The sequence below is a fragment of the Budorcas taxicolor genome, chromosome X, assembly GCF_023091745.1.
Source record: "Budorcas taxicolor isolate Tak-1 chromosome X, Takin1.1, whole genome shotgun sequence".
Classification (NCBI taxonomy): domain Eukaryota; kingdom Metazoa; phylum Chordata; class Mammalia; order Artiodactyla; family Bovidae; genus Budorcas; species Budorcas taxicolor.
The window spans coordinates 42169507-42185881 of NC_068935.1; the positions used below are offsets into that span (position 1 = coordinate 42169507).

General features: G+C 39.0%; 1 protein-coding gene across 1 annotated transcript in view; it reads right to left on the bottom strand.

The window, feature by feature from the left end:
• Positions 1-16375, bottom strand: part of GPC3 (glypican 3) — a 459461-nt gene that overhangs the window by 417487 nt on the left and 25599 nt on the right. The window contains exon 2 of the mRNA XM_052663043.1: positions 10133-10294. Coding sequence (XP_052519003.1) covers positions 10133-10294 — 162 coding nt within the window. The remainder of the gene's footprint in view (positions 1-10132; positions 10295-16375) is intronic.

Genomic DNA, 16375 nt, shown 5'->3' on the forward strand with positions numbered 1-16375 from the left:
ATAAACAGGAACTCATTCAGACTAATGGTCAGTGTCAAAGATAACTGCATAACAACAACAATAATCCTTTAAACTTTTCAAAGCATTTTTATATACATTACCTCTTTTGGTCCTCAAAAGCTCTGGCAAGTTGGTAGATCGGGTGTTATCACACACATAAGAAAACAAATTCAGACACTTTAAATTACTTACCAATTTTTACACAGCTACTGTCAGAATAGGAAATAGAACATATTTTTGATTCATCTAAGGCTAACATCAATTAGGCAAAATCCAAAGGCTATATTGAAAGCCTAAGAAAGCTATTGATACATTTGACTGGAAGTGTTTTTAAAGCACCATAAAAAATGAATATTGAATTAACAAATCAGTAAAATCAATATAACATATAAAATGGGTTATCATCCTGAATATATAAAGAGCTCTTAAAAATCAATAAGAAAAGGGCATTTCAATAAGAACAATGAATAGCTAAATTTTTTAAAAGATGAAAAATATTAATGAGAAAAATCACAAAATAAAAAGTACAAATGATCACCAAAGTTTCCTGATAAGAAAAGAGTACTATTTCTTCACCTAAACTGGGGTTATTCTAAAAGGACAAATGGTCAGGAAATGGACGTTCATACATTGCTAACAAGAGTGAGAAGAGATACAACTTGATGGAAATCAAATAGGCAATAAATGTGAGAAACTTTAAAAACTGCATAAGCCCCTGACCCAGCAATTCCAGTTCCAGGAATTTATCCTAAGGAAATAAAGATATGCATAAATACTTACTTACACGGACATTATTTTACTATGGTCTACTGAAAGCAACCTAAATCTCTAACAATAGAGAGAGTTGGATTAATAACATGAGAAAATAGCATGACTAAGTACTAGGTAACCTCTAAATATTCTATTACTATTATATTATACAAATATTTACATGGAAAGATGGTTATATTGCATTGCTTGAAAGAGCAGTGTGATTCATTTTTTAAATATATACATACCCATACCTGTACAATACTGAACAAAAGTATGTTAAATTATATACTAAAACATTAATAGTAGTTATCCTCTGGGGGATAGAATGTGGGTCATTTTATTTCCTACTGTTTCATTTCTTTGTGGTTTTTTTTTTCATTTTATATAATAAACATGTATATTCATTTGTATACTAAAAACTTATTTAAAAAAAAGAATATTCTCAAACAAAGTTTGCTGTATTACTTTAAAGTGCCCACAGTAATCAAGAACGACATATAAGAGTGTATCTGGAAAAGGTGATCGATGCCACCATTCTTGTTATTCTTGGTCACAAGATGTACATCTTTGGCTTTGCACTTTGTTCACAGTTCTCTGTGAAGAGGTTAGGCTGGAGGAAAAGACCAGCCAGGGAATGGTGAGGCTAGATGCAGAGGCTGAGGCTCAGGTAAACATAAGACATTCCATCTCAATGGGAAAGCATCAATCCACTATCTAGACTTTTAAGATCTTACATCTGAGTAGACTTTAAAACCTAGGAATAAATGCTGTAGGCAATAGCTTATACTTTTCTGTCCATCTGGTCATCGTGGTAGTGATTACAGAGGAAGTGGAAGAGACAGTAACCTGCTTCTATTAATATTACTTATTTTAATTGTGTGTATATGTGTATGTTTCTGAAACATTTACTGAGTGTCCGCTATCTCATTGGGGGATACAGGGTTGAGGTAGAATACACATCAGCCCCACCTTCAGAGAGGTTATTCTCTAGTAAAGGAGATTCATGTCAATAAAATAACCATCATATATCACTATCAACTCAGTAAGTGCTAGAAAGAAAGAACATAGGATCCCAGGAGAGGGAATACAGTAGAACTTAGTCTAATCTGATAATTACATTTCAGTTAATCAAGTCCAGTACTAATGCTAAAGAACTTCAACCAAAGGAGGGAAGCAAGATAAACATCCTTATTTCATCATTTTTGTTCTCTTTCCTCTCCTAATCAACCCGATGAAATCAGAGTCTGCCATTACTACTTAGATCGAGAGGCTACATTAACTCATTCAGACCACTAGGGGACTATGGAGAAAACATATACTCTTTTTAGTCTTAAGTATACACATACACACAGAGAAAGAATGAAAACACACAGAAACGCTCTTTTCTGAAAATACAGTTTTCTCTGAATGACAAGATTATGAGTGGGTATATTAGAGCATTGTATATTAATTAAATGATATTATAACATGAAAAGCATTTTTAATGTATATGTGCCAGGTATGCGACATTCAATACTGCAAAGCAGGTATTATATTTCATACACAATTATGCTTATAAATGTATGAGAAGGAATAACAAAAACAATGGCTACCATGCATTTGGTTCCTATAGACCAGCACAGAGCTGAGTTCTTCCATCCTCACTGGATTTAACCCTCTTTAATTCATGGCTCAGAGAGGTGACTTGCCCTTGGTTACAAAGAGAGGAGGTAGGAGAGCTGGGACTTAGATTCCAGTCTACCTGAAGCCAAAGCGCATGCCCGTCTCATTACACCCCCACCTCCTGCTTCTTGCCTAGGTGTTTTGCCCTTTCCCAATGGATAACTACTTTCCAAAGGGCTAGCTAGAAGTCCAGAAAGACTTGTACCTAGTAGGCAATTAATAATGTTTAAAGTTTAGTTTAAATTTACAGAAAGATGTGTACTGATTTACCTAACTCCCTCACTGGCCCTTCTCTTTGATCAAGAGCCACATCTGTCTGAAGAATTCATACAGGCAATCTCTTCCAAGAATCTCTGCCCTCTGGTTAAAATTAATCTCTTCCAACCCCACAGCCCCATACAGAGGTGAATTTCCTATGAAGTTAATGAAACAAACTACAGGGACCCGCACTTGCAAGCCTCCTTCTAGAAGAACCACAGGCATTTTGTTTTTGTACATTTGTCTCCTTTTTCTAAGAGGGCCTTCACATTCTGTAACCTTTGAGCCTTAAAAAACCTGGATCCACTCCTAACCACTGTAGAGAAACCTGCTAACATTTTCCTTACTGAATTTCTCATAGGATGCCTTGTACCCAAATTACTCACGTACAAAAGTCTTGGTTTCTGAAATTTGAGCTATTTGAAAGTAGGCATGAAGTAGTTTTTATCTTTGAATTCCCTATACCTGCCTGCCTTCAGACATGCTAGATATTTGCTCAACAAATGTTACTTAGTTAAATATAATAGAATTCCCATGCGAGAAAGCTAGAACTGGGGAGATTGTCCTTGACCATGAAACAAAATACCCAGTGGCTATAAAACACATGGTGATTAAGGGCACAGGCTCTGGAGCTGTATGTCCAGGGTTCAACTCCTGTCTGCTCCATTTATTTATTGGCTATGCAACTTTAGACAAGTTACTTAATCTCTCTAAGCCTCTACTTCCTCAGCAATGAAATGAGGCTAATAATAAATAGTACCAACTTTGCGGGTTCGTGTTAGGTCTACATGAGATAATATAAGTAAAACACTGTAGAACAGGAAATTTTTCATTCATCTTTCACTGACTTAAATACATATTCAGACAGGAGGTTTGTGATTCTTACTGCAAGCCTTCAATTTCCCTTCTCCACACCAGCCCCACATCTCCTCCCTCTGCCACCTAGACTCATTCAAACCCAGCCCAAGTGATCCCAGAGCCTGCCATCTTGAACTCACACTCCACTGCTGAACTGAGAAGCAAGGGAGGAGACTAAAGACATGAAACCCAGTTCAGCTTTTGCAGGTGGCCTGGATGTGAGCTGATGGAGCCTGAAACTAAAATCAGAGCAACAGAGCTACAAGGCAATGGTATGTGATTAATGAGATGACTGAGACCTAGGGAAGGCAAAGGGGAACAGAATGTGGGAAAAAGATGGAAGTATGAAAGAAGAAGCAAGACCTGATGACTGAATGAAAGAGCAGACAGCAAAAGGAGGAGTACCACGGTGGGCAGCAGCCCCTGGAAGCATCTCACAGTCAATAGAAGGAAAGGTATTTTTCATTTCTGTGATACCACTTCCAGCTTAAAGGCAAATTGTTTGTACCTCCACTCGATTGACAGGAGAATTCAAATCTCTGGAACATATGCTTCATTACTCCGCTATCAGGTAGTACAACTCAGTGAGACAGAAAGAGGAGGAGGAACATATGTTTTCAGAAAGTAAACAAATCCCAGTAGGGGAGGGGAGGGAGTAATCACTCCAAGCAAAAGTGGTATTTTTCCTGGAAGCTTCTAGAGGGCAGGGATAATTTCCTTTAATTTGCTTTGTCAGGCCCACTAGTGAGAAGGTGGGCAGTGATGAAGGCAGCTCCAGGGGGGAATTCAGAACCAAGGGGCACAGGCTGGGGTAAAAGGTTAATCTGCATAATCTCCTCACCCCACTATTGGCCCAAGAACAGTCCCCACCTGCCCACTGATTCATATTTCTAAGCTCCTTTTATTAAACGGTTTTCAGTCTAGTGACTGACTTCTAAATCAATAGAGGACACAGGAAAGGTTTACAACTCTACCCACACCCCCCGCCCCCCAGAACTGTCTCTGGCTCTGCTACAGCCACGGAATTTTGAAACTGAATTAAATCCAAAAAATTCTTAGTTTAAAACCAAAATAACTTTAAACGCCCAGTTTCCAATTATTTTTCCAATAGTACTAATAATTAATCACATTTTTTTAAAACTTTATAACCAAAATATCTCTTTGAGTCAACACCATAAAAGTTCACTAATTAAAGCCAGCATCTTCTGGCCTCTGATGAGAAATTCACCCTTTTATAATGGGATTACTAGAGCTTTGCTGTACAGATGAGTGGTTTGATTAATAATTTACATTTTTGAGGATATATAACCTCACTCATGGTCATGGTCTGCGTTCCTAAAATTCTCCGATTCAGTTTAATGTTATTACATTTGGTCCTGGCGAATGAATTATGTCCTGATTAGACATCAGTGTAATTATTCTCTCCTGTATGTTGTTTTTGAAAAAGAAAGGGTTGTGACAAAATGGCCCGCAGTTTGTGCTGAGGACTCACTGCAGCTCAGCATGGGGAGGAGAACTGTCAGACTAGGCAGCAGGAAAAAATGTGTGAAATGGAGAAAAATGGCTCAGTACTCACTTAAAACCCCCACCAGATTATAAAAACTAAATTAACAAATGATTGAATCTCAAAAACATGTTTATCAACATTTAAGCAATTATTTAGTCACATATTAACTGTGAAGGAAAAAAGCTTTGCTTGAATAATGTCCCTAAACAGTTATTTCAAGCAGAATAACTGGAGAAATTGCTCTGAGCTGATGGAAAAGGGTGTTCTAACCAAGGACAATTTTATTTAAGGGGGAGTGGGAGAGACAGGAATCTGACAGGAAAAAAAAAAAAAAAAGAGCAGATGGAAATGGAAAATAAGGGAGCAGAGAAAGAAAAGAAGCGCAAAGCACTGCCCCCGCGCCATTCATCTCTTCCATGGAGAGCAGTTAGGAGAAAGCCTTCCAACACTGGATGAAGACAGAGCTTTTCTTCCTCTCTGCCCTGGTAGAATGGACCAGAAAACGCAATGAAAACATGACCTGAACACAACAATGCCTTTGTGATCTAGCCTCTCATTTGTGTGTAAAATACACCAGGTAGGGGACTTCTGAGAAGATTTCAGAAGCTTAAAAAAGGATTGCTCAAAGAAGTATTGGCATTTCAAACAACACAGCTTCATATCTATGAATGCATAAAATAAACCTCTCTTTCAAAGGGCCCTTTGCCTAAGTGCTGTTTCACCTGTGCACTGGAGTTGCTTCAGCATCACCTACACTTGGCAAAAGTTGTTAAATTACATCAGGAACTCCAGCTTTATCTAGGTTACTGTCTGCAATGGTAATGCATCATTTATCTGGCCCATGTGGGGTGAAGCAGCCACAAAAATGAACTGTCTAGATAATATTGCATGTATATAGTGTTTTACAGTTTTCAAGACATTTTCGCATATATTACTTCTACTCCTGATGGAAGCAGGACTGTAATTATTGTCTCCATTTTGCAGATAAGAAACTTGAGGCTATTAGAGTCTAAGTAACCACTCAAAGTCATAAAGCCCATAAACATAGAACCAGAATTTAGATGGTTCTGACTCCAAGTCCAGCGTGTCCTCCTTTGCCTTTCAGTACCAAAAATATTTTTAGCCATTCAAAATGGAAATATTCATGGGAAAAAAATGAAGATAACTTGATCTTTCCTTATCAATTCATAGCCATCACTAGGGACAATAGTTGTTGGATCTACTATAACCTAGGGGCTATGAGGCACGTAGCAATATAACCCTCTATAAGATGCTCCCAGCTGCCACATTCAATGAGTGCTTGAGTCACTTTTATGTCCTCTACTCTTACTGTCACTCGTTAACTTCTTGCTCCTCATATGTACTTTCCTCTGGTAGTCTTTCAAAAAAAACGCTTCTAGTTAACTGTTTATCTACTAGTGACTAGAAAACTAGAAAATCAAGTTTGTAAAGACTGTGCATAAATGCAGAAGAGTAGTAGGCTCTGAACAAGGACCCAGGAGCTCTCAGATGAGTCAACTACATAACCAGGAGCTTCATTTTAGGTGCACAGAGATGTTTTCTGCTTACCCACCATTTCTCCTCACTGATAGAGAGACTTCCAGTTGTGAGAGAGGCAACTTCCAGAAAAGCAAAGTGTTGCTACATTCTGAAGAGTATTCTCACTCCAAGTCAGTGGAAACTTGGGGAAGACTGGAATCCTCTAACATACAGGAAAAACCTGGACACACCCCAAATATTTCCTGATGCTGTGTGTGTGCTAAGTCACTTCAGCTGTGTCCAACTCTTTATGACCCCATGGACTGCATCCTGCCAGGTTCCTCAGTCCATGGGATTCTTCATGCAAGACTACTAGAGTGGGTTGCCATGCCCTCCTCCAGGGGATCTTCCCGCACAAGTTTAAAATTCTACAAAGAAAGCAGAACTCAAGGCTTGAAGATAGATAGGTGGTGGAGAAATGATGAAAAATTCAGAATTCTATCCCATTTTTCTTCTCAAGGACCACAAATCCTACAACCTCTTAATTTTGTTTTACTTCAAGCACACTAAGAACAAGGAAAACCATGTCACATGATGGCTTGGAAAAAGCTGGGCATCATTGAGTTTCCTCATCTGTAAAATGGAGACAATTACAGTATGAACTTCATAGGGCTGCTGGGAAAATTGAATGAGAGATAATTATGTAAAAGTAAACATCATATAGTAGACACTTAGACTGTTACTATCGCTACTATTATTATCATTATCATCATCCTCCTCCTCATTATTAGGTAGTGGAGAAGAAAAAAAGAAAAGGAAATCTACTTTAAGTGAAGGGGTTTTTCAAAAAGAATTAATTAAGCAGAAACAAAAAACGATTGTGCTGCCCCATTTTACTTAGCACATCAAAGTAAATTAAATTTAGGAAACGAGGCAATGCAAAGATTGAAAATAAAGAACAACTTTTTTAATGCTTCAATCATTATCAAAACAACATTAGCAGTAGAGCATTCCAACCACTGTAGCAAAGGGCCCCAGGCTCATTTATGAGGGCAAAGGCTTCCTGCAAAAGAAGACATAAACTCCAAATCGAGGCAGTAAGGATTGCTCGTGGAACTGTGCACCTATTTGCAGAACGCACTCACTACTTAATACCCCCAATGTGGACTAGTGAAGGAATCCTAAAGACATTGTGGATGTAGGCCAAGATCAAGATGCGCCTTCTTCAACTTCATGTGGTGAAGACAGCTCACATCAAATTTCACAGGAGTGAAGTATTGGAGCAATTTTCTCAATAAATTGTTCTACCAGAATCTTGGGGACGGGGTGTATTTTAGAGAGAAAGCAACTGTGCTCCCAATTTAAATTAATTGGAATACTAAGTAGTTATGAGAAAAAAAAAGGGAGATAGTCTTTTTCTCAGTAATTAATAATACATCATCTTGTAGCAGTCCCTGATTGTAGTCTTGTGTCTCCAAAGAAGGGGACAATCGTACAAAAAGGATTTGGGGCAATGTCTCTACAAGCATAGTATAATTGCCTTGAGGTCTAGGACCATGTTTTATTTTTTTCTTTTGGGGTTTTTTAAGAAAAATAAAAAATAAATTAAAAAATAAAACATAAATAAATAAAAATAAAAGAAAGAAAAAATAAGCAGGAAAGGAGTAAGAAGACAGAATGAAATATACCAAATGAGTCCGCATGGTGGCAAGGCACCAGCCTTGAGAAGGTGGCAGCAGTAATGAGTTTACACATCAGTTGTCTCCAGGTACCTTGGCTAGGGTTGTCCTGCCTGTCCCCACAATTTGAGAAATGGTGTGTGTGTGTGTGTGAGAGAGAGAGAGAGAGAGAAAGAGAGAGAGAGAGAGAGGACAGCTAATAAATAGGTATTGTCCCCCCCACCATCTATTCACATGACAAATGTTCAACTTCCATTCTAAAGCAGCCGTGGTTGGAAGTTAATCCAAAATCTTGTCAAAACTTTCTCTCCTACTCTTGTGCTGTTCCAGAAGTAGAAAACATGCAAAATGCAGAACTGGATGGAGATATGAATACTGGCATGCAAGGTCCTCAGATGGGCAGCTGGCATCAGCTTACTCCACACTACAATACCAGTGTGATCACGCCACCACCCCGCTCCAGCCAGGAAAAGGTAGCAAGATAACATCTGTGAGCTTGGTTTCTCCGGGAATGAAACAAATCACAAATACTACATTCTAGAAAGGCACCTTGACACCCCACAGAGTAAGATTCAGCCTTACTTCAACTCGATTGTCAGTGTCACAACACTTCTTATCACCCCACTTTCACCCAACGGATCAGCTCCAAAACTAATCTGAGAAGTACATGAATGGTACATGTATTTTTAAAATGAGCTTAAATTATTCATTCTTTTGCCAAATTGTTAGTCTCAACAAACTCTTCACAAGAGTCTGACTGCATAAATAGCTTTAACAAATACTTCAAGCTTCTGTATTATACTTCATATAATCAGCCCAATGTCCCCTGAGGCTTTGACCCAAGGAACTGTTGTGAATGTATGTTTTATTAGCTAATTTGAATAATTTTCGTAGCTAATTCTAAGTATTTCATTACAATAGACAAAATAAGCTATAATCAGCCCACCTTACAATTCAAACAGGTTAATTCTTATAAAGGTACCATAAATCAAAAGATTTTGAATGTCAAGTAATCAGAAGTGGTTTTTTTTTTTTTTTTCACCTGACCCCAATTCTCTCCTTGTGGGACAAGAAGGCAGCTCATTCCATCTGCTTAAGGAAGGATAGAAGAAACCTCCAATATCCATAATTAACTTTCCTTCACAGAAAGTGGTGTAATGAAGCAGCTAAAAGCAGACGCTTGGCGAGTCAGGCTGTCTAGGTTCAAATCCTACTTTCCCCATTTATTAGTTGTGTGACCTTGGGCAAGTTACTTAACCACTCTGTGCCTTGAGTTTTCATCCATAAAATGGGGAAACTAATAATACTGCTTACTTCAAAGGGTTTCCTGTGAGGATCAAATGAGTTAATATATGTAAAACACCTCCAAGATTACCTAGCACGTAGCGCTACACACATATTTGCTATCACCACTATCGCTCCTAGCTATCCTTTATACACACACATAGTAAGTACTGAGACTCAGAAAGAGAGGAAAGATAGCCACTCACACAGATGAGAAAATGTGGAGCCATTAAGCCAGTTTCTCCCTCTTAAATGAAAATAGTCCCAGTGGTCAGAAAGAGTTTGTGCATGTTCCACAAATATCCAACTAACTTGTGCAGAAGTAAACTTTTTTGTGTTTTAAACAAGTTTAATGGGATGGTGGAGAAAAAGTACCATTTACTCTTTCTTCAGATATTTACATCCTTTCCATACAGGTAAACAGGATGTCCTTGGACAATGATTTTTGACAATACCCACCTTCCCAAAGATTGTAATGTGGCTTCTCTAAAAACCATGTTTTTCCTTTACCAGAATCTCTCACTGGGAGGTTTTTATATCAAGCATTAATACTGGAATGGTAATTTCTAAATTATACTTAGCATGTGAAAGGCCCAGTGCCCAAAGAATGATGCCATTGCACAGCACATCTCAAACGATGCCCAGAACTCACCTTGGAAAACTGCAGCATTCTGAATAATTAAGAACTTGAGCTCCATACTTGCAGACTGAAGCAGTTGTTCCATGTTCAATCGTGCTGTTAGTTGATACTTCTCTTCCATCTTTCTTGAGCAGCATGTTGGACCCTTGGGGAGACACACTTGCAAATCTGATCCTGAAACAAATAAGTTTTTCATGTTTCAGTAAGCAGAATGTCACACACACAAGGCAAATACAGCAAAACAATGCATTTCTTTTAAAATACGGTAAAATCTTGATTATTTAAAATTACAGTTTAAATAATCCCTGATTTCTCCCAGTTATCCTTATGACTGAATCTTTTTGAATAACCATGAGAACTTATTGCCTAGGTTTGACTCATAAATTCTGCATAAACTAATTTATAGCACAAAGTATACATCATTGAACACCAATATTTAATTTGCCTGTTAAAAGATCAGTCTTCACTCCTACAATTTCTTTTTCATGACTATAATTTATGAATGAGAACACAACCAGGAAGCAATTTTCAAACTTCCAGTTATGATTTCCAAGTGAAATGTATGTCTGACCAATCCCATGCTGCTAACATTAGCATACAGACAATCACCAAAATGCCTTACAACCCCAACAATTCTAGCTCTATCACAAATGCCAAACTCTTGTTCCTCTGAATTTCTGAGCCACCTCTTCACCACCTCCCAAAGGATGCAGAATGCTTTTTTATTTTTGTATCTTGATAAAGATTTTCCAAATGTATCATCTTCTCGATTATTCCAAAATTAGGGAATCAGAACCTTTTCTTCTCAGTCCTTATTCAATGTGACACTTTGCAGTCCTCACAGCAAACCAATCCCTATTTAAAATTCTCCCTAACCCTTGCTTTAGTGAACCTACTCTGAGCCCACACATCCCCATACACCCACATACACCCCCCTACTGCTATGGCTATTCTTATCTGTCTTTTCTTGCTTCCTATTCTTCTGCCTAACACATAAATGTTGTTGACTCCCTTTCTTATTCTCCATCTCTCTCAACCCTGATGATCTGATATAACTCCTATGACTGCTGAACTCTCTAATCCTGACTTTACCTCTCTTCTCAGCTCCCAAATCCCACATTTTCAAACTACTCTATGGAAATCTCAAATTCAGCATACCCCAAACTGAATTCAATATATCCCAGAAGCACAAACACAAAGTCTCCTGTATTCTGTATCTCAGTTAACAATTACCATCTACCACGTTTCTCAATGATAAAAACCCCTTTTGCTGCTTTCTGCTCTTCACTGGTGACTCAACACATTCCTGTATCCCTGGAAGTCATCAGTATGTGAAAGAAAATTGAGGCCATGGAAGTAAGAGTCGTTCAACAAATGTTTTATTGGGTATCCACTATGTGCCAAGCACTGTAGATATACAGCAGTCCTGTAACAACCCTCCCCTGTGGAGCTTATATTCTGGGAGACAACAAACTGCATATGTAAGGTCAAGTAGTGATAAATGCTACAGACTAAAAAAAAAACTAAGTAAAGGGAAAACAAACTGTGGTATATACATACAATGGAATACTACTCAGTCATAAAAAGAAATAAACTATTGATACATGTCACCACACAGATGAACCCCTAAAACAATATGCTAGGTGAAAGAAACCTGATTTTAATATTACCTACTGTATGGTGATTGCAGCCATGAAATTAAAAGACACTTATTCCTTGGAAGGAAAGTTATGACCAACCTAGATACCATATTCAAAAGCAAAGACATTACTTTGCCGACTAAGGTCCGTCTAGTCAAGGCTGTGGTTTTTCCAGTGGTCATGTATGGATGTGAGAGTTGAACTGTGAAGAAAGCTGAGGGCCGAAGAATTGATGCTTTTGAACTGTGGTGTTGGAGAAGACTCTTGGGGGTCCCTTGGACTGCAAGGAGATCCAACCAGTCCATCCTAAAGGAGATCAGTCCTAGGTCTTCATTGGAAGGACTGATGCTAAATGTGAAATGCCAATATTTTGGCCACCTCATGCAAAGAGTTGACTCATTGGAAAAGACTCTGATGCTGGGAGGGGTTGGGGGCAGGAGGAGAAGGGGACAACAGAGGATGAGATGGCTGGATGGCATCACCGACTCGACGGACATGAGTTTGGGTAAACTCCGGGAGTTTGTGATGGACAGGGAGGCCTGGCGTGCTGCGATTCATGGGGTCGCAATGAGTCGGACACGACTGAGCGACTGAACTGAACTGAACTGTACGGTTCCATCTAGAAAGTGAACATTCATAGTGACAGAAAGCAGTTCAGTGGTTGTTGGGAGAGACGGAGGGCAAGGAGAGGGTGAGAGTGAGGAAATTTGGGAGAGTGATGGGTTTGTTCGTTATTTTGATTGTGATGACTGTTTCATGGCTGTAGGCATATGTCAAATTGTCAAAGGGTACACTGAAAATATTTGTGGTATGTCAATTAAACTTCAATAAAGCTGCTAATTTTTTTAATGTTTAAGAAACAAACTAAGGGACAGAGGGAATGTAGTGGCTGCAGGGATGACTCTATTTATATAGAGTAATCAGGGATGGTTTCTTTCACAAGGTGATGTTTGAGGAGAAGTGAGAAACAGGAGGGAGTCCCATGATTTTATATCCTCTACCAGTACTAGCAAATATTAGGGCTCAATGAATATTTAAGTCTAATCCCCTTCTTCTGTAATTCCTGTTTTACTCAAACTTTCCCTTCAATAAGCATTTGTTGAGCTCCTTCTGTAGTGGCCATAACATGGGCATCTCAGACCTCCTGCTGCAGGGTGTATAACCGACTAACGACCCCAGCTGCTGCACTCTGTGTTCACTGCCATGTTATACCTATGCCACAATCCTTAGGGGCTGCTCCCAGCCAATGTCTGAGCATGGCAAAGTTGCTGACAGGCATTTTGGCTTGAGGACTCCCCAGCGACCTTGACAAAACTTCCTTAAAACTGCCCTGCAGTTTACATTCTTTCTACTCAATCCTCCTTCCTTCCCTCTCTCCTCTACAGGGGTCAGATCTACACCACAGTCAAATGGCTTCTCCAGCATCCTTCAATTCCCTGATCATTTCCTTCCCCAGTGTTTCCCCCAATAAATTTCTTGCACATCTAGTTGACATCTGCTTCTCAGAGGACCCAGGCTAACACCTCTTCTGTGTGCCAAGCACTGTGCTACATAGGTACAGCTTTCAACAAGAGAAATGTGGACTGTCTAAAGGGGTTAAGAGAGGAATACCTAGTGCATATAAATGAGTGCAATAAAGCAACATCATTAGCTAGGTTGACAAAACATGTATATGGGATATCCCCCAGAGTGGGGACACCCCCAAAGTTCTATGAAGTGGTTGGCAAAGTAACCTAAGTGCATGTGTGTTCAGTCATGTTCAACTCTTTGCAAACCCATGGGTTGTAGCCCACCAGGCTCCTCTGTCCATGGGATTCTCCAGGCAAGAATACTGGAGTGGGTTGCCATACCCTTCTCCAGGGGATCTCCCCAACCCAGGGATCGAACCCATGTCTCTGGCATCTCCTGCATTGGCAGGCCAGTTCTTTACCATTGTGCCACCTGGGAAGCCCTGGCAAAGTAAAGTTTCATAATAAACATCAAATCTTACTGAAGTGAGGCTAGAAAGCATATTCAGACTTTTTTTAATATTTAGTTTTTATTTAGCTACGCTGGGTCTTAATTGCTGCACGCAGGATCTTCCATCTTCATTGCACCATGCGGGATCTAGTTCTCTGACGAGGGATTCAATCTGGGCCCCCTGCATTGGGAGTGCAGAGTCTTAGCCACTGGACCACCAAGGAAGTCCTCATATGCAGACATTTTAGACAGCTTTTCCCCACCTGAGGTGTTGTTTTCGGTGGAGGGGATTAATTAGCCATAAGTTATCAGAAAATTGATTATTACAATGTCTCATTTCCCTATGAATTCCAGTTAATCATGGCCTTAATGTATGTGCCCAAGTTTTGTTAATTTAGGAATGAAATTAATCAAGTTCAACCTCACATGACATCACTGTTGGAGTTCACAGTATTGACTCCAACCTCCCCACTTTCCCCTCCTCAAGGGAGCTGCTGACAAAAGTACTGAAGGAGAGCACAGATAACATGTATCACTGAACCTAATCCAGCACTGCGATTTATAGTTCTGGATGGAAAGGTGATATTTAATGTGTCAAAATACAATTTGGGGTCTGGAGACACAGAGTTCAGATTTATCTCCTATAAATGTCAATCTCATATACAAGCCTTAAACCAATTTTAAATAGGGCCTAAGCTCAAAGGCTTTATTATTATCTTCAGGAAAAAAGAAAAAAAAACAGAGCTCTCTAGCTCATGGTGTTCTTTCTATATGAAGTTACAAAATGTAATGCTTTTCTAAAAGCAGAAACTGATGCAGTTTACTGGACCAAGAAAGGAAAAAGTCCCCTTGGGGACATGTGGTTAATCTAGAGTTAAACAAGGGTAGTTGAGACTGATGTGTAGATATGAAAAATCCTACATAGCAGGCAATTTCCGTATACCAAGTTCCTGTCCATTTAGCAAGGTTTAATTTATTTTCTTAGTAAGTTGATACCTAAGTAATGTGTGTTCAAAATACCTTTATTTGCACACACTCTTAAAATTAAACGTTATAGATAAACTCTTTGTGTTTCTAAACTGGTGTTTCATCACTGGTGAAGATTTCCAGTTTTCAAGAATGGTGGAGTTTATTTGGAAGGGTGGCTGTTAGTACTGCTTTTCTCCCACCAGCTCTAACCAGTGGGAGTCATAAAATAATAGGGCTCATAGTTTTTCTTTGTAAAGTGCCCTGAGCGCCTTACTATAAGGTAACAAACTGCCATTCGATGTACCAACAGAAGCCCAGGAATGGCTCTTTAAATTACCATGACCCCAATTTGGTTTGCCTTAATATGATAATTCACAAAGTAACTTAGAGCAGCATAGGGGTAACCATTCCCTGAGTTGATCGTCTCATCATTGTACAGACTCCCACTACCTCAAGAATTTGTTTAGCCAAAATCTTTAAAGGACTAAAATCTTAAATGAGAAGTTATGGGAAAATATGTCAGATGTCATGAAGAAAGGTACTTATTACATCCAAATATAAGAAATGTATATATAGCAATATTTATCCTCCCTCCAACTTATCACTGCCTGGTTAATCAATAAACCAGTACAACTGATCTGAGGGCTAAGAGTGAGCTATAGATTTGAGGAAATAAAACATCTCTAAACTGAAAAGAATTCAGGATTTCCAAACCACGAAGGAGAGAAATAAATGCCAAAGGGAGAAACATTTTCTTTTAAGTAAATTTCATATAACGCACAGGCCAGGTTAAAATAAGCCTCAGCACATGATAGCAGAAGGAACAGTGGGCCAGGCATACCTAAATTAAATGACAACAATGAAATATAACCATTTTAATGCATGAACAAGCACAGGAAAGAAACAAGACAGAAAGAATGCACAAAACAGAAAGAAATACAGAAAGAATTTAGAGAGGAATCCTCATCAACAAAACAAAGAATTACTCTGGAAACCAAATGCCAAGTGGGATGAATAAAAAGTAAAGCCCAGGGCAGATGACTAAGGAGGCACACTGAGAACTGGTACACACTTGTGTGAATAAAAGCAGAAAGGCCAATTCAAAATAAGATGCAACCTACAAAAGACATAGTAAGTAGCAAAGCATTCTTTAAGTATGTCAGGAACAAAAGAAGGTTAAGGGGAAAGTGCTCCTTTATTAGGTGGGAAAGAAAAGTAATCACGGGCCACACTCGTCAAAGAGGTGCGCATTTTTTTGTAAAAATGGAATTCAGCTGGGAAATGGGACTAGAGACAAGCAGTATAGCCTGGGATGGACATAAGGAGAAGACTTAGCAATTGACTATTCAAATGAGTCACAAAGGTTCAACTCTTTAGGGCTTAATAACTTGCATTCCCAGATGCTTAAAAAAAAAAAAATTAAAGTCATTATGGGGCTGCTAGTTCCCATTTATTTTGGAGGATTAAAAAGTACCTTCATACTATAATCTCCTCTCCTAGATTTTGAGTTCCTGAAGAGCAGAGAATGACTCCCATCTCCTTTGGGATGCTCTGTCGATCTCAGCCAGCCCTGTGCATGTACCGGTGATTAATGAGGGCTGCAGACTGAGAGTGCTAGTAAAGAACTTTCTGTCTGATCGAAAAAGGAGAAGTGGAGATAGACAACCCTGAAAATGTTACATCTGTA